The sequence below is a fragment of the Ilyonectria robusta genome (assembly GCF_021365365.1).
Source record: "Ilyonectria robusta strain PMI_751 chromosome Unknown BGZ61scaffold_16, whole genome shotgun sequence".
NCBI classification, from domain to species: Eukaryota; Fungi; Ascomycota; class Sordariomycetes; order Hypocreales; family Nectriaceae; genus Ilyonectria; species Ilyonectria robusta.
The window spans coordinates 142685-162971 of NW_025764450.1; the positions used below are offsets into that span (position 1 = coordinate 142685).

Sequence of the window (20287 nt, forward strand, 5' to 3'; positions counted from 1 at the left end):
ACGCAACACCATGAATCCCAGATAATTCGAGACTTGGCCGAGCTGGCTCCTTCTGTTTGATTCGCGCTGCCAACAAGGATTGGTTTTTGTTTCCTCTCCACCGTGCTCGCAAGAGCAGCAAAGGAGGGCATTAACGGGCGGACAAAAGACATCCGTAAAAACCGCCCTATCATCTCAAGCCATCCTTTTCAAGATGAAACCGAGGGACCTGTCAGAACCATTTGGTACCTGACAGTAGGCTGGCGTCCTTCCTAACCGACGGATTGAGACCGACGGCTGGAGGTTAATGCGCTTGGTCAGACCAGACGCCGAGGCGTCACACACCGTTAGCTGTTGCCGGGGTGTGGTCATGGGAGCGATGGAGCCAAGGGAGAGGGCAGATGCGACGAGCATCGATCTGATCACCATTTTGCAGTTCCAAAGGGCCGGGAGCTCTACCGGTTGGCATGGATGGTCAGTTGCTGAGTTTCTTTCTGTGTGTGTCCACGGCATCCCCACTGCACCCGCTGGAACTAACCAGCAGGTGTTTCCGACAGGTGATTGCTCGGGAATGGTTGGAAAGAAATACGCAACTGGCTGTTTGAAGCCATTCCGGGGCACCACTTCTTCACTGCTATGGTGGGATCGAGTTGTCCGGCCAAAAGCCAAGTTTGTTTCAACTTCATCGTCCAGTCTTCCAAGGCTGACCGCATCTCAATCACGGCCCACTCTTGACCAATGTACTGGTTCCAGTGGAAAGGGCTGACGAGCGTCCTCAGGCCAGAGGTTCTTACCATAACGACTCATAGCGCCTATCCTCTCGCGCACCACGAGGGTGACTGGACTGTTTTCCACGCCCGTCCGTCTGCCCAGCGACCGCCGACCGATCGTCCCACTTTTCAGCGGGCGCGTCATGGCCTTTGGTGCTTAGCTGACTTAAAAGGCGCTTTCAACGACGGAGCGCAATACTGAAAACCAGATATCTTCTTAGGGTTAAGTTCCGAAACTCGTTCCCCCGGCTAGGCTGGGCCGTCCCGTCACGGACGACAGTGTAGACCACAATAGAAGCACCTGCGGCATTCAATGAGGTCCTGATACAGGCTCGAGAGCGGCATATTGTGGGTTAACCAGCCTGGGAGGGGGGTCTGCGATAGACATTCCTTGCGGAAAACGAGAGTCGGAGGACTGTGGGGGAGGCGTGACGCGTTGAGAGAATGAAGGAGCTCATGCTGGCCAAGTCGGGAATATCGAGATACCTGATGTGTACGAAAATCGATGAGTCTTCCGGCAAGAGTCGAGTCTCCAGCAACAAACCCAGTCGCTGAACAGAACCGCGTGGTTGTTGGTGATGGTTGAGTTGAGAGCATCCAACCGCGCCGACGCGAAGTAAAGGTAACAGGTACGCGGGACCCACTTTTGAGCGACGCGCGGGTACACGTGACTTATATTCAACCTCCCCACAGTGTAAAATACAGTGTTGCTAGCACATGAAGACGCAGACAGAACTCTGGAGAAGGCACCTGACAAACCTCTCCCAAATTAAACCTCCAGGCTTCAGGAGGGAGTCACCGTAACTATGGCGAGCTCATCCACTTCTCAGAATTCTGCTCCAAAAGTTATTGAAACCATAGTGGAAGCCGGCAAGAAAGCATTTGAGCCCAATCTCGATGCCGCTGCCCGCACTTCCGGGCTTGAAGAATACAACCGAGTCATCGAGAGGTACGCCCACAGGCCGCGAACCAAGCTTATAATTTCCGAAAATACTAACTCAAATAAAGTACGGAGACTTGGGCGCTTCTTCCTGCTCTAAATACCCTGATCAAGCCGAATGTGCTCCCGCCATGGCTCCGCGACCCGTTGCTCCAAACGCTGACCCGTCTCCCGCTGCGGCAGGACGGCGTGCGCGGGACCATGGAGTTTGTATTCTCGGTGCACCCCAGCAACGTCGGCAAGGCCACTGATTCCAGTGCACCGGAGAAACAAGGCGCCAGCATCACCCATGAAGCCGTCGCTGTCGCCACAAGGCTGCTGTCGTCAGTGCCTGCGAGTATGACGCCCCAGGCGTGGTTCAGCGGCATATCAGACCAGCTCCTCCGGCTCATGGATGGAGAGGGCGGTTTGGATCTTTCAAAGACTGCTGCACAAGTCGTTGGGTACGGGATTTTGGGAAGGAAGCAGTTCGGTGCACCGGGTAAGCAGGCACAATGTTACCATTCTCAGTATAAGACTAACACCAGGTTCAGGAACTGCAGGATGGGATGCCTTCGTCCAGCCATTATTAGAAAACCTGAACCCTTCTCTTAACAAGAATGAGGATTCAGCCATGATCAAGGAAGAGAATGAAATCGTTGACCTCAGCCAGGACAAAATCCTCGTCAAAGCCGGACCGCTCAAGACTTCCCTTCAACGCCTAAGTATTCTACTGCTTTCCAACCCATCCCCAGGGCTATGCAAGCGAGTTCTCAGGCCAGTACTACTACAACTTTGGACGCTGGTTTCCTGGTCCAACCCCCTACCCCTCACGGAGCAAGACTTTGTGAACCCCGCCCGAACATTGCTGCAGGCTTATTTGAGACTTTTTGGGAATGCGGATAATGTCATGCCTCTCGTCCAAAACCTCCTCTGCAAAGGTTCACCCGAAACTGCAGAACGACCTTGGAAGTATCGCCTCACAGGGAAGGGTGATATTGAGGTGGTAGAACCACGCGCGTTCGATAAACCTGGTATCGATCTGAACTGGAATGAGCTGGAAGACAAGTCCACGACTTTGGTCAGTCTCGTCACATCGGCTTGCTCGGCCGAGGAAGTCTCGTCTATTTTTCTGAATCTGCTCAGACGCTGGATCCAAACGGCAGGCAAGCAGGAAGATGACACGAAAGTCGACATCCTTATCCAAGACCAAGATCAAACACCAGTGTCTCCAGTCCAGGATCTAGTAGAAGTCACAGTTCTCCAGAAACTGATCGACAAGGCGCCAGAGAAACTGGTCAGCCATTTCGACCAGCTCGTCGAACTCATTTGCCAAGTCTTCAAGGCCGATACCAAGTCAACGCTAGGGGACGATCTCATGGCCGTGGTGCTCAGTTTGCTCAATCTAGTCGTCACGGCACCCACTTTTCAAAAATCACACATCAAGGCGGACGAACTGCAGATAATTGAGACTTCTCTGGACAGACTGAGCAAAGCAGACCGAGCGCAAGTATCGCCGACTGCGAAGAATCTTTCGCTGCTCCTGAAATACCGAGACGAGTTGAATGACCCCGATGAGCCGACTTCAGTGCCAAGTAACCGCCAGATCGAGGATCGAAAGACTTACAACTTGGCGATGAACTATGTCACAGGAGGGGCGGACAACCCACCCCCAGTCGTGTCGGAAGGCCTCAACCTCTTGTCCAGTCTCATCATGGCGGAAAGTCCAATTTTGGATATCCCAGCAATAACTGTGCTTATGTCGAATCTACTTGCGGATAACGAAGACTATATCAACCTACGAGTGATCAAGGTCTTTACCCAGCTGGCCAACAAGCATCCCAAAGCAACTGTCCAAGAGTTACTTGAACACTACCTCGACGCCCAAGAGAAATCATCAACTGATGTCCGGCTTCGATTTGGCGAGGCTCTACTCCAGGTCGTCCAACGGCTCGGAGACACCTTCATGGGTGATGTTGCCCAACAGGTCAGTGAGACATTGCTCTCAATTGCCGGACGGCGTGGATATCGGCCCAAGACCATGGCCAAGCAAGCTCGCGAGGAGAAGCTACATAAGATGAAGAGAAAGGAATCCGACGACGCAGGGGCTAGTGACCTGCTTGACGAAGACGAAGAGATGACCGAGGAGGACAAGGAGAGGAACGACATTTTGGCACAAATTCTACAGGGATGGGAGAGCAAGAGAGGTAGCGAGGACGTACGGATACGAGCATCGGCACTATCTATCTTTGGCACTGCAATCGAGACCAATATCGGCGGAATTGGTCCGACATTAGTCTCTGCCAGCGTTGACCTTTGCATCAGTGTGCTTTCTATGGAACGAGAGATGGAGACGGCGATTCTTCGACGCGCAGCCATTCTGAACGTACTCAGTTTCGTCAGGGCACTGGACGCTGCCAGGGAATCTGGGAGGAGTCTCGGGTTCGGCCTCACGAATGAGAGTCGAGACGACATTTTGAGAACACTCCGCTACGTGGCGGGAACCGACAACGACGGGTTGGTTCAGCAGCATGCCAAGGACGTGATCGAGAGCCTGGAAACTTGGCAGTTGGCAAGCATGATGCCGAGCCAGAACCTGCCGAGCGGCCCGGAATTGACGAGCCTGGCCGGCCTCCACGTAAACCCCAGCGGGACGTTGGTCGACGCGGCTGGGCGGCCACGGCCCAGGATCGAGGAGGTCGAATGAGCGATGGGTTGAGATTCGGGGGATACCCACGCCATCAGTTTATGTCAGACTATTGGCAATCTCGTTACTTGCTCGATCGGATATCATTGCCAGGGTGGGCGATGAGTCTAAATGTCGGTATCCCTGGTCAGTGCAGGTGGGTGTGGTAGCGATCCCATCAAGGATTAGACGAACCCGACGGGTCGGCTTCTTCGCTGGCAGAATCAATCTGTAACGAAAGCGAGCTGGGGACTGCAGATGAGATGAATTCCAACCAGGATTGCCAGCGGTGACCGGAAGGCTTGATTTGAATAGTGGCACGACGAAGTCGCCATGCGTGCAAGTACGAGGTGGAGTTTACGGGAGTGTTGGGGTATCTCGTATGATTACGCAACCTCCACCATCACGGCGAGAACATCACCACCGTTGTGGCTCAGATGAAGCCCGTTGGCCGCGGAGTACTTGTCAGTTGAGAGAACGGCGGTTCAGGCGGATTGCTTGGCAGGCTATACGGTATCGTTCCTGCTGGATGGAGGGGACTGTGAAATGAAATGGCGGGACAATCCTGGAATGGGTGGATATGTGACCAAGGTACACGTAAGTTATCCGTCCAGCTCTATGTCGCGGCAATCGAGGACAAGAAACAGGGCGAGGGCGTTGTGGGCCAGGAAAAGATGGTAAGGGAGCATCGCCATCGTGTAGCTCTAGCGAATACCGGCAGTTGTGGCCACGGACTTGATTCCAGGTCGGGCAATCTAAATAGATGAAGCGGTCGGTATCATGAGTCGAAATCTAAGACGTCGGGTTCCGTTGTTAATAAAGGGTATAACTAGCCTCAAATTGCGCTGTTAATTATGTGCTCCGAGAAGACTACGTACACGTGTTGGCACTTGCGGTGATGAGGATCGAGATCATTTGGTTAATGAGCCATGTTGTTGTGGAGCTTGGAAGTTGCTTGGCAAGCTCATCAAGGCCCTTGAAGATTGACCAAGACCAGGGCGGCAAGCAAAATTGGGATTGGCAACACGAAGCTTGGTAGTGTGGTCGCTGCGAGCATAAAAACGTTGGTGTGTGTGTGGTTGTGTATTGCAAGTGGGGCCGAGGTCGTTATTCTGCGACAGGCACAGACGCCGAGGACAAGGGTTCACACTGAAACGACGAGGACAGGGCAGCAGCCAGGGCCCGGCGGATTCAAGGGGGAAGCGGCCCTGCCGGACGCCGACGGATGGGATGATGCGCGAGTTGATGTGCGAGTTGGTGGCGGGCGCCTGTGATCGTTGTTGTGATGGGCTACGTTTGACCAGTCGGAACGAAATGACGAGCGAAATGAGTGAAGGGGTAGAGCTTGGCTTAGAGGAAGGAAAAAGTACTTCCGTACCTTCCATTTTGATAGAAACCTGCAAGGCCAGAAGTTGGGACGAGAGGAAGGTGCCAAACCTCGGGATCTCTCCCTGCAAGGTGATTTCCCCATCCAGCAACTCCCCAGCAAAATGCAATCAGTGGAATCGCTCTTTGAGTAGCCGGCGTGCACAGGCTGTAAAGGATAGACAGCTTCAATATGCCGGGACATGGAGTTGAATATTATAGTGCTCGGTACGCTGATGGGATGATGGGATGATGAGACGAACCAGACGGATATTGCGAAAGCCAAAAATGACGACAGATCCCGAATGCTAATAAACGCCATGCGCCGCATCAGCGTCTGGTGTCCGCGCCGATCACCTTCTAGCAGCCTGTCTGCCCGTGGTGGCGGAGCCAGCAAGACCAAAGAGGCATTTACCCCAGGAGCACCAGCCCACCAGACGGCCCAGAGGATTTCGGTTGCACGAGGGAGTGGATGCTGGTTGGGATCTGACTCATCTAAGATCGGGAGTAGCGGTTCGCCGTTCCATGGAAAGAATTTGCTGGAGGCGAAAGGACTTTGGTTACGGCCGGCGCTAAATGGGGCAAATGTGAATCGTGGTGTTCATCATCGAGATAGAGCACGACCAGCATAAGCATGGAAGGTTAAGATTGTTGGATCCATGGATTTAGAGATGGCTGGCGCATTCGCAGTATAGTATGGCTCAGGCAAGTCTTGCGAATGGCCGGATCACAATTCCGAGCCTCAGATCTTCACGATTGAATCAGGTTATTTTTGGCATTCATCCCTCAGCCGTTTACTGAAACTCGGTTTGGAGATCAAAACTGATCCGTCTTACTCCCGCCGTCTCGGACCGCCGCAGCATGGGAAACGTAGATCCGACCCACTGTCCTATGGCGCCGATGAGATATCAGATTACTCGCAACCGTAGCAATATCATGGCGTTGAAGGCTGTGCTCTTGGCGGTGTTGCGGTTTGCTGGATCCTGGACGCCACGAACCCCCCTTGGAATCAGTGTCACCACGTTGCTCATGCCGAAATGATGGCGGCTTCACCTCAGTTCACGGCCTCCGATATCACCCCGAAAGGATGGCTGTTGGGTGCACATGGTCGGGTCCAGGCCCGGAGAGTTAATATGGAGGCAATATAGCAGACCCGGATGGATTGAGCTACCGGAAGCTAGACAAGCGATTAACAGGCATTTGATTGGCATTTGACTGATATTATCGTAGTAGCCCTGTAGTTAACGTTGCACCGTTACTATGGAACAGAAGGTCATGGACAAGGCCTTGCCCTACATAGCACGCTTGGCAACGTGAGTATTTTCGAGATTGTTCCAATGTGGACCAGGGAATACGGTGCCAGGATGGGATGGCTGGAGGCCCAATGCTCACCGCCAACCCCGGTGAATACGCGGTTTCCATTGAGGTGGCAGAATACGACAGGTGAGAAAATAGTTTACAAGCGAGACAGCATGAAGTGAGGCAAACAGGCCAACCGGCAAATCAGGTGGTGGCCACATCGCACATGCAATGCACATGTAAGCAACAAGCCTTTATTTTTGTTTCCTCAAACTCGGGTGCTGCTCTGCCGGCGGTCAATCACACACTTCTGCGACCAGATGGCCCTCAACGCCTGGCTGGGCCTTCTCCTCGCTGCGCTGGACGCTGAGCGGGACGCCCGTGCTTATATCCCAAGCCATCAAACAAAGGTGGCTGTGGGCTGCAGGCGTCTTCGGGAGCTCGGGAGCGCTGGAATGCACGTCGATTGGCCCTCGTGGCGTCTCAGGTTCTGTGCGGTACCTGCATAAAGGTGACGTGGTGGCGCTAATAGGCCGCACCTGTGCCCCTGGCGCCCTTGGCTTCGGGTTTTGCCAGTGGGCGCTGGGAGGATCAAGCAACTCAAAAGCAAGTAAGCTGCGTGAAACAGCCAATTGGCGGCTCCCACTGGTGAATGTCGGTGGCGATCAGCAGCATAGAGGCCCTATCATCATCGGTCGATCGATGCTTCTTTGCTCTGAGAGCCTCTGGGGGCGGCGCGGGCAAGCAGGTACCCGCCCAGCACTGCCCAATCCCCTCGTTCGCCCCCCCCCAATCCGAGTGTGCTGTGCTACTACGTGTAGAGGCTTGCCAAGCATGCGAAATTCTCTCCCGTACCTCGTACCCAGCCGTCGTACGCGATGCTTGGCGTTTGCCAGCATCACTCGTAAAGGCGGCAAGCTCTGCCGCGGGTTGTGTATACGTCTCGTTGACCGCCGACCCGTAATACTACTGCGTATTTCGGCTCGATGACAGGCACAAGGCCTTTTCGGGGGAGTTGGAGGCCTGGCGGCCGTCAACACAATTAGATACGGTGTACTTTTGCTGATGAGCGCTGAGGCCTGAAGCTACCACTAGCAAATGGTCAGACAGAAGCGTCCTGGCAGCTTCCAAAGCCCCAAGCCTCCCCCGTCACAGCCCCCCAAGCCCCAGCTACACCCATGACGCTGGCCCCTGAACCAAGCCTGTTTAGGTTAAGCGCCAGGGGCCCCTCACCTTGTTGCTCACCACCCCGGGAGCCAACCCCTTCTTCCAACGTCCTTCATCGACAACCTCCACCCATTCACTCATCCACTCATCCACCACGATCCGCTACCAACGCGGGCCTCAGCAGCACCTGCGAGAAAAAGAATGGTCTCATCATCCATGTCCGGTGTCTGCTTGGTCCCTAGATGGGCCCCTCCCGTCCGCTAAGCTGCCCCACTACACCACACCCGCTGCCGAGCTGACAACCCCATGGCCCATGACAATCCATCGTCAGCATCCATGGCATCCATCCATGAATCCAGGGCAGCCGAGCAGAGCGCACGTACGCACGCCGACACGCATCCTTTCGGCGGGACACCCCAGGCGCCCCAGTGGAGTCGCCGGCCACCCGCTTGATTAAGGGCCCCCCAGGATGTCGTCCTTGCAGAAATCCAAGGGGGTGCTCAGTGGGCCATGGCATCCCACATCCTGGTTCTTGCGCATCAAGGCACAGTCCGGTGTTTGTGGTTGCTGGAGTCTTAATCCTGATTGAGGTCGAGGCCATCAGTCTAAAAACGCCAGCCCGCTCCTACCCAACGCCACTCTTTCTCCGGTTTCTCTTAATATCCAACGCTGTCTGCCTCGACTCCGGCTTTTGCTCTCCAGTCTTGTCTATCACACTCACACTCTCTTTTACCCAGTCTTTGCGACTTGTTCCATTCTTTCCGGCTTCGCCATTACGATCCTTCGAGCATTCTAGCCTTCGGCAACCAGCGTTTCTCACATTCCAACTTTTCCCATTCTTTTAGTGAAGCAAAACTGTGTTCTGCTCGCTGCTCTGTAGAATCGACTTCTACAATACCTTTTACCCGAAACTCCTCGTATAGACGAAACTCCCAAAAGACACCCCAAGCACTCCCCCAAAAACACATTCAAGATGAAGTCTGTTGTTGCAACTCTCGGCATGGTCGCTGCGGCCAACGCCTACTCCTACCCCCGACACATGCACTACCGACGAGACAACGGCACTGACTCTGGCATGACCACCTTGACCGTTGTCACCACTCAGGTTCACACCATCACCAGCTGTGCTCCCACCGTCACCAACTGCCCCGCCCGGGACCAGACCACCGCTCTCGACCAGCTCCCCGAGACCGACAAGACCGTTGTCGTTGTCACCGACACCGTCGTCCTCACCGAGACCGTCTGCCCCGTCTCCGAGGCTGGCGCCATCTCCTCCTCCGTCATTGAGAAGGCCCAGACCGGCGGTATCACCGGAGCTTACACTCTGACCGCCCCTCTCACCACCTCCCTGGGTCCCATCAGCACCGGCTACCCTGCCCCGGCTGTCACCGACTCCGACAACTCCGGTGAGACCAACACCGAGTTGACCACCATTGTCAGCGACTACGTCACCGACAAGGTTGTCACCCTCACCATCGGCACCGGTACCGACGCCGAGGTCACCACCACCACTATCCACAGCACCATCCAGACCACCGTGACCGTCCCCTGCTCCGAGGTCGAGGCTCAGGGCACTGAGGGGAGCAGCAACGGCAAGGGCTCCTCCGTTGAGCCCACCACCACCACCACTGGCACCAAGACCGCCACCGTTACCAAGACCATCGTCGAGGCTGACACCACCGCTACCGCTACCGCCGGCAACAACAGCGGTGCCAACGGCTCTGCTGTCCCCGATAGCTCCGCTGAGGGCACCTGCGCCTGCGGTGACACCACTGTCACCGTCACTGCTCCCGCCTCTACCATCTACGTCACCGTTGGCGGAGACTACACCGGCACTGTCGGCGCCGAGGGCAGCAAGACCGCTGAGGGCTCCAACGGTACCACCGAGACCAGCACCCCTGATGATGAGGATGATGAGGATGACGAGGACTACTGCGACGATGAGGATCTCACCACCACCCTCGAGGCCACCGTCACTGTTGTCCCCTACCCCGTCAACAGCACCTTCACTGGTGGTTACGCCGCTCCCACCGGCTTCGCCCGTCTCGTCCGATAAATGCCTAGCCAGGGTGCATGGCTATGCCTCACCGTTGTACAGCTCAGCTAAGTAACCGCTATGTTGGGCAATCTAGTAGAGGAAGGACCCTCGGGTTTTGGGGAGACTACTCTCCTGGATGTATGACAAACTTTTGCTGCTTCTTCTCCAATTCAATTCAATTCAATGAGAATCATGATCTTGTTCTGTCTTGCCCACACATAACTTGCGCCAATTCTCATGTTTCTCCTTTGTTGCTGGGGCTTGTGGTCGGCGTGAAGGAAAACTCGTTCTGATGGATAGACGTGGGGTTCTGTGATTCGAAGGGGAGGGTTCCTCGGAGGATCCCTCTGTGTCATTGGCTTGGGTTCAATATTTGATCATCTATAAATGTCTTTTTCTGTGTAGATACCTTTCAAATGGTGATGGCTTGGTGTGACTCGCGATGTCTTTCGACGTGACACCTCTTGTGATATGTTCGTAAAATGGAGAGGTAAACAAAGGACGTCTAGTTTCCTGCCAGGTTATTCGGAAAGGATCTTGTTATAAAGTGAGATCGTTGTGGGTTTGTGGTATTATCCTAATGCGCCTGATATCCATTCAATCCATTTCATCCATCCCATCCAGCATTATCCCGCCCAGATCTCGATGTTCTATTCGTTCCATCGTTAACACGTCACGTACAATTCACAGCCATTGCTCGTCCCAGCCTATCCAAGGATCACCTGCCCGTACGCCTCCTGGTCTAGGTATCGCATCAGCACATCCTGCAGCGCCGCCCGTGTCCGTGCCAGCTGCGGCGTGATGCCGTCTCCCTGCTGGAGGTTGCCGCGGATGCTATCAACGTGTCCGGCAAGTTGCAGTGCCAAGGGCTGGAGGTCGGGGTCGGCGAGGGCCTGGGGTATGTGGTTAGCATTGTTGTGGCTGGTAGTTGGGGGAGGTAGTGGTTTACCTTGAAGACATTGCCGGAGGAGTCGCTGGTCGTGATGATGGATCGGTCGCGAGCTTCCTGCGGTGTCGGTCGTGATGTCGGTGCCAAGACGTGCGCTTTCTTCAACAGCTCATTCCGCTCCCTCGTCTGCGCCCTTGCGCTATCCTCAAGCTTCCGCAACGCGTCGTAGTCGTGCTCCAGCTCACGCTCCATCCTCGCTCGCTCGCGCCTCAACAGCTCAACGGCGTGCAGCGCAGGCCCCAGCTGCCGCTCCAAGGCGGCACGGCCATCGAGCACGCTCTCAAAGTCGAGTTCGGCGGCGCGGCCACCGTCGGCGTTCGCAAAGGGCCGGCCGGGCTTGCCACCACCAACCACCGTCGCCGGGGGAAAGGGCATGCCGCGGGCGAGTTTGCGGGAGACGCGGCGGGAGACGAGGTGCAGGGCGGCTTCGGCGTGCTGGCGGCGCTGGCGCGTGGCGGCGGTGCGCTGCAGGATGGGCTGGTGGGCGACGGCGAGGACGGCCGAGGCGGTGGGGATAGAGGCGCCCGAGAGGGGAGACCACTTGGCGGCGATGGTCGAGGAGCGGATGCGACGGGTTTGCGAGGCGACGTGGAGGTAAGGCTTTGGGGGCGACGGGGGGGCGTCGTCGTCGGCGTCCGAGGGGGGAGCGGTTTGACTGGAGCGACGGCGACGACCTTTCGGTTTGGGGGCGGCTTCTTGTTGCTCTTGGTCTGGTTCCTGGTCTTGTTCCTCGCCTCGAGATCGACGAGGTCGAGTTTGCTTGTCCTTCTGTCCTGTCGAGTTCCTCCCCCCTGACGTTCGACGCCGCTTCTTCGGCTGGCTCTCCTCCTGGTTCTCTGCGTCGTCTGCCCTTTCAGGTTGCTTCCCGCCCTTCTTGGACCTCCCGGCCTTGCTGCCCTTGTTATTGGCGTCCTCGTGGGGAAGGTCGCGCAGTGACCGACGGCTCCTTTTTCGCAGCGGCTGTCCCTCCTCCTCCTCCGCTTCCACCTCTGCTTCCTCTTCCTGCTGGGGCTTCTGTGCCGGTTGGGCCCGGCGCCCTCGCTTTTTGCGGGGTGCTTCCTCTGGGGTGGCCTCTGTCTCGGGTTCGGCTTCAGGTTGTGATTTCTCTGCTTGCGCACGTTTGCGACCTCGCTTGCGTTGCGGCCGGGTCTCTTCGGGTAGTTCCTCTTCCTGCGCTTCCCGCTCTGCATCCTCCTCCTCCTCGGGTTCCTGGTCTTCAGGCCGCTCTTCTGTTCCACCCCCCTTCCGTTGATTCTCTAGTGACGGCCGGCCACGTTTCCGCTTGGGCGGCGCAGGCTCTTCCGGTTCGTTTGTTGGCTTTGCGGCGGCTGTCAGTGACGGTCGGCCACGCCCGCGTCGAGGCTTGTCCTCCTCAGGCGGCGCAGGCTCGGGCTCAGGCTCATCGAGACTCTTCTTGGGCCGTCCTCGCTTCTTTGGGCGTGGTTCTTCGACATCGGCTTCATAGTCGTCAGGGCGGTCAAGCGACGCGCTGGTGGTCTTGGACGCGTTTGAGGGCCGGCCGCGTTTGCGCTTTGTGGGTTCTGGGTCTGGCGCCTAAAGAGGGAGTGTTAAATCTTTGCGATCTGAGTGCATATCCCAAGTGGGCAGTATAAATCTTACCATTGTGCGGGTAAGAATGCGCCAGGCGTGAGAATGGCAAAGTTGGGTTGTTGGATGTTGGTGTTGATTGTTTGGCACGCGCTGTGGCTGTGGGGGACGATGTCATTGAGTTTCAGAGCTCGGGTTAATTAGTGCCAAGCCACTGTGGCTCGACCTCTCCAAAGTGGATGGCGGGGCATCCCGTCTCCCTCCCGTCTGGGTCGTCTCCGCTCCGGACCACAGGAATTGCTCCGTCCTGCGAGTATATCGGCTGGTAAAAAGTCTGGCCATGTACTTCGGTATCCAATATTTTCTCCTACTGGAATCAGATCCTTGGTATCTCACATGCCGTCTTGACCAGCGCCGTGTTTCGAATGTCATGGATTGTCCTCCCGGATCACACCAACACCTCCCCCGCATTTGTCCCATCACATAATTCCGGGCTTGCGCACGAGATCACGTCCCGGAATCTAACGGACGGTCGGATCCGGGATGCTTCCCTGATTCTGTGGGTGTCTGCATCAGTGAGCCAGGATCTATCTCATTCTCCAGGTGGTGTCTAGAACTGTGTGCTCCCAAAGTGTTGCTTCAGATCACATGCGCGGTCCGAAGCAAATGAATTAGTGTTGGATCAATCATCCATATTTTGAGAACTCTCAATCTACTTCACAGCTTAAGGCTTCTGAATTGAGTTTTTTTTTTTTCGGAAGAATAAAGTTGATCACCTGTTTCAGTGTCATCGCAAGCCTGCTTGTTTTCACGTGCAAGTCGGCTTGATTGCTGCAGCCACATGTACGTCCAGCGCTCGGGAGACGGGAGAGCTAAAGTCATGAGATCATCTTTATGGCAACATGAGGTGATTTATCCTTGCCTTCGGGACGTGCTTCTCTAGCTTCTGAATCTATGTCATGTTCGATTTGTACCAAATGAATGAGATAAAAAGTACAGACTCAACCCATTTATCATGCCCATATTAGGTCCATGATCCACACCCTTGCCGATCCGATGGCCATCATTTCCTCTCTTTGCGATAAATCTTATCTCAGAATAAGCCCTAGGGCTCGCGATCCGACCCCGATCACCGGTGCTACGCAATGATGGCATGAATGCCATGTGAAATACCCACCCACGCCAGCTACCCTGTAGCACGAATCAGATGCGGGATGACGATATCTGGCCGTTAGGCTACGCCTCGGTACCACACACTGGGTACCAGTACCCTAAAGTACTTGTTTAGTCTCTTGGGTAAGGGGAACATTTTCAACCTCCCTCCACTAAGGTTTGCCCCGGTCATTGATGTCCAGTTGAGGGTGGTCAGAGAGACAGGCCACGAGTTGTTGACTGGCTGGACGACGAATCGAGACAACTGGACAGCATTGGTATATGCACTCGTACACACGACACACCGATAATTCGTGTTTTCGCTTTTGGGTTCCTGTTCTCTTGCCAACTCAGACTTGGCCATCTGGCCATCTGGCAAATTCTGCCCAGAAGAGTCACACACTTCAGAGCATACCAACACCTCGCCCCAAGTCTCACAACGGAGCGAACTCAGCCATTCAGCTGCAGCCGGCGCTGCTGGATCATGTAGGCCGGCATGTACTTGTCAGCCAACTACCGCAGAGCGCCGAGCCCAACGCACAGCACAGCTGCAGTACCCACGCGGGAAAGGAGTCATAAGCCCCAAGCACGGCTCTGATAAGCCAGGCCCCGGGCGACCAGATCCCCAATCGCGGCTCCGGGTTATTGTTCAAATTTTTTCTTGTACCCGCCTCGCTGTGCTTTTGCCTCGTGTGCGTACTCGGGCTGTGCGGGAAGCGAAGGGTAAATACAAACAAGCGAGGAGCATTGCTGCCCAAGCCCGCAGGAGGCGACTCGGTCGATTCGGTGTTGACGCTCCATGCCCCTCCCCGGTCTGGCTCTGGCGGACACCGGATGGATCCGCCCAGGGCCGGCCGGCGCTTGGGAGAGTTTTCTTTTTAACGGCCGCCGTAGTATTTCTGTGCCTGTGCCTTGGATAATTTTTTTTCTATGTTTCGGTCGAAAATGGGCTCCAGTTATTTTGCTGCACGCTGCTGTCTGCCCTCCACTGGTTTGTGACAATTTTTTTTGTTGACGTTGGCAGTGGCGGTGGCCCATTGTGCTGGGACCAACTAGAACTTCTCATCCACCGGCTGATATTCGTGCATTGGCTTGCGTTGAGCTAGCAGGCTCCCCAGGTGAGACAGGCCCAGCCAGGTGAGACAGGCGGACACAAAGACATCGACGTGGACAATCGAGAGTCGCGGCCGTGGGGAGTCGGTTGGGGATGGGAGCGGGCCGGTCCATAATTAGTTTTGCACTTCACGGCGAATGCGGTCAGGCTGAGATGGAGAGAGAGAGACGTTGAGTAACGTCAACTGGACGGAGCCCGACTATAAATGGCGGAGCTGTTGCCGCCTACTGCGGAGGATTTTTTGTTTTCGTGTTTCTCTGGTAGTTTGCGGAGATTCAGACTAACAGGTTGCCAAGGGTTGCTCAGGCTTGCCCTTTTAGCCGCGCCTCAACTCAGTCAGTCAGTCAGTCAGTATAGGACTAGGACTGCTTTTCTTTATCCTTCTATCTTAGATTTGCGACCGAGACCGAGATCTACTAGTCTCATCTCATCTTACCTCATTCCTCACCCGCCGTTGCGTCTTCCCACAAGATTGCAACACACAAAACACCCACCCACACCCACAACACCACGCACCTTTAGCTACTGTACCTTAGACAGACCATTCCCGTCCTCCAGACAGACACAGACTCGTCACCCTCAAACTCCCGAGTCAAGTTCTCCCCCCTCTCTCTCATCTCACCTGCCCACCAAAAAATTGCCGACCCGAGACATCGGAAGCATCTTCAGTTTTTAGCCGTGGGGGTCACTGTCGACTTTCCCCGATTGACCATTTTTGTCTCAGGCCAAGAAGATAGCCCAAGCTCCAGCCCTCCCCAGTCTCTCCTCAGCTCAGCTGCTGTGTCTCTCTCCCCACGTCCGTCTCAGTGTGCATCTTGTCTCACAGGAGCACTTTTTTATTCATTTTTTTGCTTCTTGCTTCTGCACTGCAGCAAGCCCGCCGAAAACCACCAACCCACAGTCTCCACCCAGCGGCGTCCCCTCGCCCCCCTGCTGGACCCGAAGACCGGCCCCGGCCCCGGCGCTACCCTCCGCAGAGGCACCCGCAGACAGCCAGAGACACGCTGCTCGTGTCCCCGTCGTCGTCTTTTTGGACCCGGCATTGGCCAGATCAAAGCCTGAATCAGAATCGTGCTGTCCGCTAGTGGCAGGGCCTTTCCTTGCTTCTCCTTGCAGTGTCGTCGCGTTCCAGTGACCAGAGCAAGCAGTGCGGACTCGGAGCCGTCAAGTGCCCCCCCCCGCCAGGACCAGGACAGGCCGCCAGTGTGAGACTTTGGCCCTTTGACGGAAGAAGAGTGGCATAAAGCCATAACTAAACGCTTCGCTTAGTGTGAACTTCACCCTGGCCGCTTGCCTTTCCTTCCTCCTTTGTCGGTCGGTCGTTATCCCAGAGGTCGCGCTAATACCGTACCATCGCATCGCATCCCAGACCTTAGCTGAGGCGCCCGCCTACCTACAGTGCTCTAGTGCTCTAGCACCACTCTTCTCTCTATCGTACCGTGCCGTACCGGTCCTTGCTGCCCGTTGAGCTGTGCGGGCCTACTACTGCTGCACCTATCAGCCACCTTCCCTCCCTCCTACCTTTCTCAATCGCCGTGCCTGCCTGGGTAGGTACACCATCTCGCCTCCTCCCCTTCGTCACAACTTTTTTTCCTCCCTCCATCCTCTCCTCGTTCTCTCTTCTCTTGTCATCTTCACTTGATCCCCTCTCAAGTGAACGACGACAACGATACGGAACCGACGTCCAATTCCCGTCCCCCACTTCCCCGACGACGACGACATCAGCGTCCCGTTGGGTTGTAGAAGGGGAATTCCCGCCAACCACCGAACAACGGCAACAGCTGCAGCGGCAACAAGCGAGTGAGCCACGAGCCACGAAAAGCAAAAGCCGATCCGCAACTAAGAAGCTCACCCTCAGCCTTTTTTTTGTCGGGCTCCCTGGTTCCCCGCCAAGCGTCCGCGCAGCAATCAACGTCTCTCAGCCACGAGACACATTATCATGATCCCAAACACCCGTCGCATATCATCCTCTCCGTGCTGGAGGTTCCTTCTTTGGGGCTTGACTCCCTGACTATCACCACTGCCATTACAGTAACACCCGCGCAACAACAACGCATCAACGACACTGCAACCGCCGCCCCGACCGCCATTGACGCTCTCACTGCTGTTGCAACTCGCCGTCTCACCCCCCATCGCAGCTTAGGCCGTTGCCGCAATCGAAAGCTGAAAGGAAGCTGACGTTGCACGCCAAAACGCCACCCTCATCCCTTCCTCCCTCCGCCATCCTCCTCCATCCCTCACGCCCTCCACCTTTTTTTCTGGGTCCCCCGTTTCTTTTCCGCGCCCCCCTCCTCCGCCCGCTCGGCGCTCGTCCAGCCCAGCCCAAGCCCAAGCCGGCCGCCTGCCTTTAGCCCAGTCCAGCCCTGACACCAGAGCCAAAACCGCCCGACCCAGAAGACCCCCAAAGGACCCAAGGGACCCAGCAAAGGACCCAGACTCGCCCAAGACCCAATCACCTTCCCCTCCCACCTGGGTGCGTTGCATCCTGCGATGCTCTGCTGGCAGCCCCGCGCAGAATCCTAGCAGAACCGCAGTAGCCAGCAGCAACCAGCAGCAACCTAACGGGTGCACCGAAAACAGCACCGATTTTTTTTTCGATCGGCTTTTTGTGTCTCCCTCTCCTCTTCCCCTTCCTCTCCTCGTGGTACTGTACTGTCCAGTACCTCGCAACCCGCCGACCCTTCGCCCTCACCGCGGCCCTCTGTACCCTCTGTACTTACCCACCGCTGGTTGACCTCCATTACCCCACACCCACGCCAACCATAAGAGCTCGATTGATAAGATCCCGCTCCCGTCTTTGTCTAAGCCGCCCGCCCTTTACTTACGACTCCGATACTTGGCCGGAACCCCATCTAGGACCACAACCGGGAGTTCCCACGATATATACGTTTTTTGTTGTTCCGCTCTCGACGGGTAAAATATAAACAGCACGACAAGCATTACCTCCACTATGCCTAGGAGTAGAACTTTACGGCGTCGGCCGTCGACGCCGGACCTCCATCATGCCCAGGTCCAGCAAGATCAGCATCTCACCGCCGACCCAACCTCGCCACCCGAAACCCCCACCACCTCGCCGCCCGCCTCTCGCAAGCACAGTCTCAAACCTCGCCGCCAGCCTGACTTTCGGGACATTTTCAAGCCACTTAACGAGGACCCTAACATTAAGCCCGTCGGAAATGGTCACCAGTTCAGCTACCAGCCTACCCTTGGCCCGGAGCAATTGAGCCCTCGCTCCTCGTCGTCCTCGTCTGACGACCTCGATGACTCTGATGACGACTCCTCGGAGAGCGCAAGCATCGGCAGCGTGCCCGACGCTCCAGGGCCGGGTCTGGTACCGGACATTGTTGATTCCGAAGACGAGATGGCAGACTCGGAAAGCTCCGAAGACTCCGACGACTCCGACGACTCTGAGGACTCAGAAGATGACTCTGATGTATCTGACGAGGCTGAGACCTCTCACCTGACTGCCGCCACGACAACGGTCATCTGCAACTTCACTCTCGAAGACGTTGACCCGATGGACAGCGAATGCGAAGGCCTCGATATCTTGCAACCTACCGAAATTGAGTCGAATTGCAGCCGGTCCAGATCAAGACACAAAGAAGTGCCCAAGGAACTCGACAAGGACATGATGCAGGATCTTAAAAACCTCAACTGCAGCAACGAGACCTCAGACAACGAAGTTGTTGGAGGCGATGCTGACTACGACTTTGACGAGGAGGCCTTCCTGAGGCGCCGGGAGCAGCTCAGGAAGTTCCGTCGGATGAGCATGGGAAGCAGCTTCGGAAAGCGCACTCACAGCGAGCTGAGCGATTCCGACGACGATGGCGAAGCATTGGACGTCAACGATGTCGGGTCTAGCGCCCGCCGCTTGCGAAGAAAGATGCAACGCACTAGCCTCCTGTTCCATGACCCGCCACCCGCTCGAATCGAGGAGCTCGACGAGCCCGACTCGAGCGAGGACGAGTTTCTTGCGGGACGGGATCTGGCCCGGGAATTGCCTTACTGGGATATGGAAATCATGGAGATGGACTCGAGTTGAACCCGAAATGAAGCCAAGGTCGGCCGCCAGGCTAGACGACCCGGATACGCTGTCCACGAGCCGCGACAGACATGAATAATGATGAAATTACGAGAATGAGAGGAGACCCGGGGTCCCTCTGATGATGATGACGTTTTACCTTAAAAACCTACGAGCCCGACGCTGCCTTTACCGGGCTATTCGACTGGTCAATCACGCTTCAAGGGATCCGACGACGATCCGTGGCATTGCGGGCCTGGTCCAGGCATTGACACTCGCCCCTGACGAGGACATTGACGGGCCAGCCGGATGAGAATGAGCATTTGATTTGGGAGATTGATGTTTGGCATTTGCATAGACGGAGGGCACAGCATCAGGGGCACAGGCAACAATTGGATCACCGCCGACCCTGCATTTTCGTTCGATACCTTATAGACCGTTTCTTTATATGTCAGTCGGATGCTTTTACGAGCGATGGCATCGTTGGAGGACACAAGAATATGCGCATAGTGGGGAAAGTATGCATTGAAGGACTTTGATTGTTGTTGTATTTGGTTTGATTGTTGATGATCTGTCGATTGAAGCTTAGACTAGGATAGACTTGGGTCTCGTGTCCAGTTCTGCTGGGCGAGACCTGACTGGAATTGATTCCAGGAGATTTCAACAATGCACCCGGTTCGACAGAAGTTGCATGATCTGGTCCACTGGGGCTTTGTGGCCCACAGGCGATTGTCCAGTCGTTTGCCAAAAGTGAGGCGGTGACACCGGTGGGTTGGACGGGGGTGGAATGGGGGTGGGTGACCTGGCTAAGGGGATGACAGACATGCATCATGTGCGTGTGCGTCATTGGCATTAGGGAGGCCGGGGAAAGGATCCGGCAATGACCACGTTGCATAGCTTGTATTGTGATGGAGAAACCATTGAGTCTAGGCGTGTAGGTGGGATGGAATATTGGATGCCGCGATGATAGTTGCATAGATGGGGCACTCTCATGCTTCAGCAGCACCTTCTGCTTAGGGAAGTGGGTATTGGGGATGAGAGCATAATACGGGGAGGAGAGAGAGGGGGAAGTGGTTTGTGCACGGGCTAGGGCAAAGGGGAGATTCTCAGCTGTTGTTCGAGATTAGGGAGGGCCATGAAGGAACGAACCATGGGTATCCATGGATGGAAGGTTAGTTAGCGCTGATGGAGATGTCTTCGGGTCGGGTGAGACTCGCGGCAGCATGACATGACGTGATGCAAAAGATAGGCTAATAGTCGGTCTAGGGTAGGTCATCCCG

The 20287-nt window shown here is 55.7% G+C and overlaps 7 protein-coding genes across 7 annotated transcripts; 4 read left to right on the plus strand and 3 right to left on the minus strand.

The window, feature by feature from the left end:
- Positions 1 to 1555: 1555 nt before the first annotated feature.
- Positions 1556 to 4375, plus strand: BGZ61DRAFT_480499 (uncharacterized protein; the record flags this gene model as incomplete). The annotated part of the gene is made up of 3 exons (XM_046249195.1): positions 1556 to 1698; positions 1758 to 2170; positions 2223 to 4375. The coding sequence occupies 3 exons, from the start codon at positions 1556 to 1558 to the stop codon at positions 4373 to 4375; spliced, it is 2709 nt and encodes a 902-aa protein (XP_046101376.1).
- Positions 4376 to 5205: 830 nt separating this feature from the next.
- BGZ61DRAFT_62422 (uncharacterized protein) lies at positions 5206 to 6505 on the minus strand. The gene has a single exon (XM_046256927.1). It carries the CDS (start codon positions 6048 to 6050, stop codon positions 5499 to 5501), a length of 552 nt encoding a protein of 183 aa, XP_046101377.1. The 5' UTR covers positions 6051 to 6505; the 3' UTR covers positions 5206 to 5498.
- Positions 6506 to 9158: 2653 nt separating this feature from the next.
- BGZ61DRAFT_534902 (uncharacterized protein) lies at positions 9159 to 10241 on the plus strand (the record flags this gene model as incomplete). The annotated part of the gene is made up of 1 exon (XM_046254205.1): positions 9159 to 10241. One exon carries the CDS (start codon positions 9159 to 9161, stop codon positions 10239 to 10241), a length of 1083 nt encoding a protein of 360 aa, XP_046101378.1.
- A 689-nt stretch (positions 10242 to 10930) lies between these two features.
- On the minus strand, positions 10931 to 12795 carry BGZ61DRAFT_480502 (CENP-Q, a CENPA-CAD centromere complex subunit-domain-containing protein; the record flags this gene model as incomplete). Its single annotated transcript, XM_046249196.1, has 3 exons — positions 10931 to 11116; positions 11173 to 12726; positions 12793 to 12795. 3 exons carry the CDS (start codon positions 12793 to 12795, stop codon positions 10931 to 10933), a joined length of 1743 nt encoding a protein of 580 aa, XP_046101379.1.
- A 2396-nt stretch (positions 12796 to 15191) lies between these two features.
- BGZ61DRAFT_480503 (uncharacterized protein) lies at positions 15192 to 16048 on the plus strand (the record flags this gene model as incomplete). Its single annotated transcript, XM_046249197.1, has 3 exons — positions 15192 to 15325; positions 15523 to 15792; positions 15859 to 16048. The coding sequence occupies 3 exons, from the start codon at positions 15192 to 15194 to the stop codon at positions 16046 to 16048; spliced, it is 594 nt and encodes a 197-aa protein (XP_046101380.1).
- A 1888-nt stretch (positions 16049 to 17936) lies between these two features.
- On the plus strand, positions 17937 to 19028 carry BGZ61DRAFT_534904 (uncharacterized protein; the record flags this gene model as incomplete). The annotated part of the gene is made up of 1 exon (XM_046254206.1): positions 17937 to 19028. One exon carries the CDS (start codon positions 17937 to 17939, stop codon positions 19026 to 19028), a length of 1092 nt encoding a protein of 363 aa, XP_046101381.1.
- A 430-nt stretch (positions 19029 to 19458) lies between these two features.
- On the minus strand, positions 19459 to 20169 carry BGZ61DRAFT_480505 (uncharacterized protein; the record flags this gene model as incomplete). Its single annotated transcript, XM_046249198.1, has 2 exons — positions 19459 to 20117; positions 20157 to 20169. The coding sequence occupies 2 exons, from the start codon at positions 20167 to 20169 to the stop codon at positions 19459 to 19461; spliced, it is 672 nt and encodes a 223-aa protein (XP_046101382.1).
- Positions 20170 to 20287: the final 118 nt, after the last annotated feature.

Excerpts from the sequence above, each read along its gene's own strand:
- BGZ61DRAFT_62422 (XM_046256927.1), bottom strand. The coding sequence starts at position 6,050 with ATGCGGCGCATGGCGTTTATTAGCATTCGGGATCTGTCGTCATTTTTG.